Here is a 938-nt window from a genome sequence, read left to right on the forward strand (position 1 = left end):
TTTCTGGTTCTGCAGCTTGTTGTGGCACACCCTTGTTAGCCCAATGTAGCCCAATGTAGCCCATTGCTGGACAACTTTGTGGGGTTTTGTGATCACATGCGGTTGATGTGATCAACTACCCGGCGTTTGAAAGCCCTGAGGCAAGGCCAACGCCCCCTGCAGGGCTATATCAGTGAATTTCGGCTGCTTAGCCAGGATTCAGCCTGAAATGAGGCTGCGCTCAGGGACGCTTTCCAGGATGGCTTGTTGGAGGAGAAGTTGGATGAGTTGGCCCATGTTGAGCTTCCCCCGGACCTTAATCGGTTCATTCATCTCTGCCTGCGGATCAACGCCTGGCTGCAGCAGCGAAGGAGTTGCCGTGCTACCCCAGAGACCTGTACGCCCCCCATTGTGAGTGCGACCCTGGTCCAGAGGGAGGAGCCAATGGAGTTAGGTGCTGCCAGACCTCATCTATCGGTGGCAAAGATGAACAGGCAACATTCGGGGGGGTTGTGTTTTTACTATGGGGACCCTGGACATTTGGCTGCTTTCTTCCCCAAGAAGCGATGAGGGGCATCTGTGACGGAGCTGGTCCCTAAACTGCCCTTGGCTTCCCTGTCAGGAAATGGGCCACGCCCAACCTAAAAGGCCTTTTGGGTCAGGCATCCCGCAACTCCAAATCACGTCCTTCTGATGCTGCCCACGGACCACAAAGCATTTGATCTTGGAGTCGTGCCTACTTCTTCCTATGTTGCCCAAGGGGATTCCTGTCCATGCGTTGATTGACTCTGGGGCCACTAAGAACTTTATGTATGCAGCATTTGTGGCTAAATGGATGATTCCCCAATGCCCGGTGGATCCGCCGATATTAGTGGAGACCATTGATGGTCGAGTGCTTCTGTCTGGGCCAATTTGGCTGCCACACAACTGCTATGTCTGGCCCTCAGTAATCATGAGGA

At 53.8% G+C, this 938-nt stretch overlaps 1 protein-coding gene across 1 annotated transcript in view; it reads left to right on the forward strand.

Moving 5' to 3' along the window:
- The window catches only part of LOC120308264 (protein LDOC1-like), a 318-nt gene extending 259 nt beyond the window's left edge, over nucleotides 1–59 (forward strand). Inside the window, exon 1 of the mRNA XM_039344065.1 lies at nucleotides 1–59. This exon is cut by the window's left edge and continues 259 nt beyond it. Coding sequence (XP_039199999.1) covers nucleotides 1–59 — 59 coding nt within the window.
- Nucleotides 60–938: the final 879 nt, after the last annotated feature.

This window comes from Crotalus tigris, unplaced genomic scaffold (assembly GCF_016545835.1).
Source record: "Crotalus tigris isolate CLP2741 ecotype Arizona unplaced genomic scaffold, ASM1654583v1 scf7180000017890.1996003, whole genome shotgun sequence".
NCBI classification, from domain to species: domain Eukaryota; kingdom Metazoa; phylum Chordata; class Lepidosauria; order Squamata; family Viperidae; genus Crotalus; species Crotalus tigris.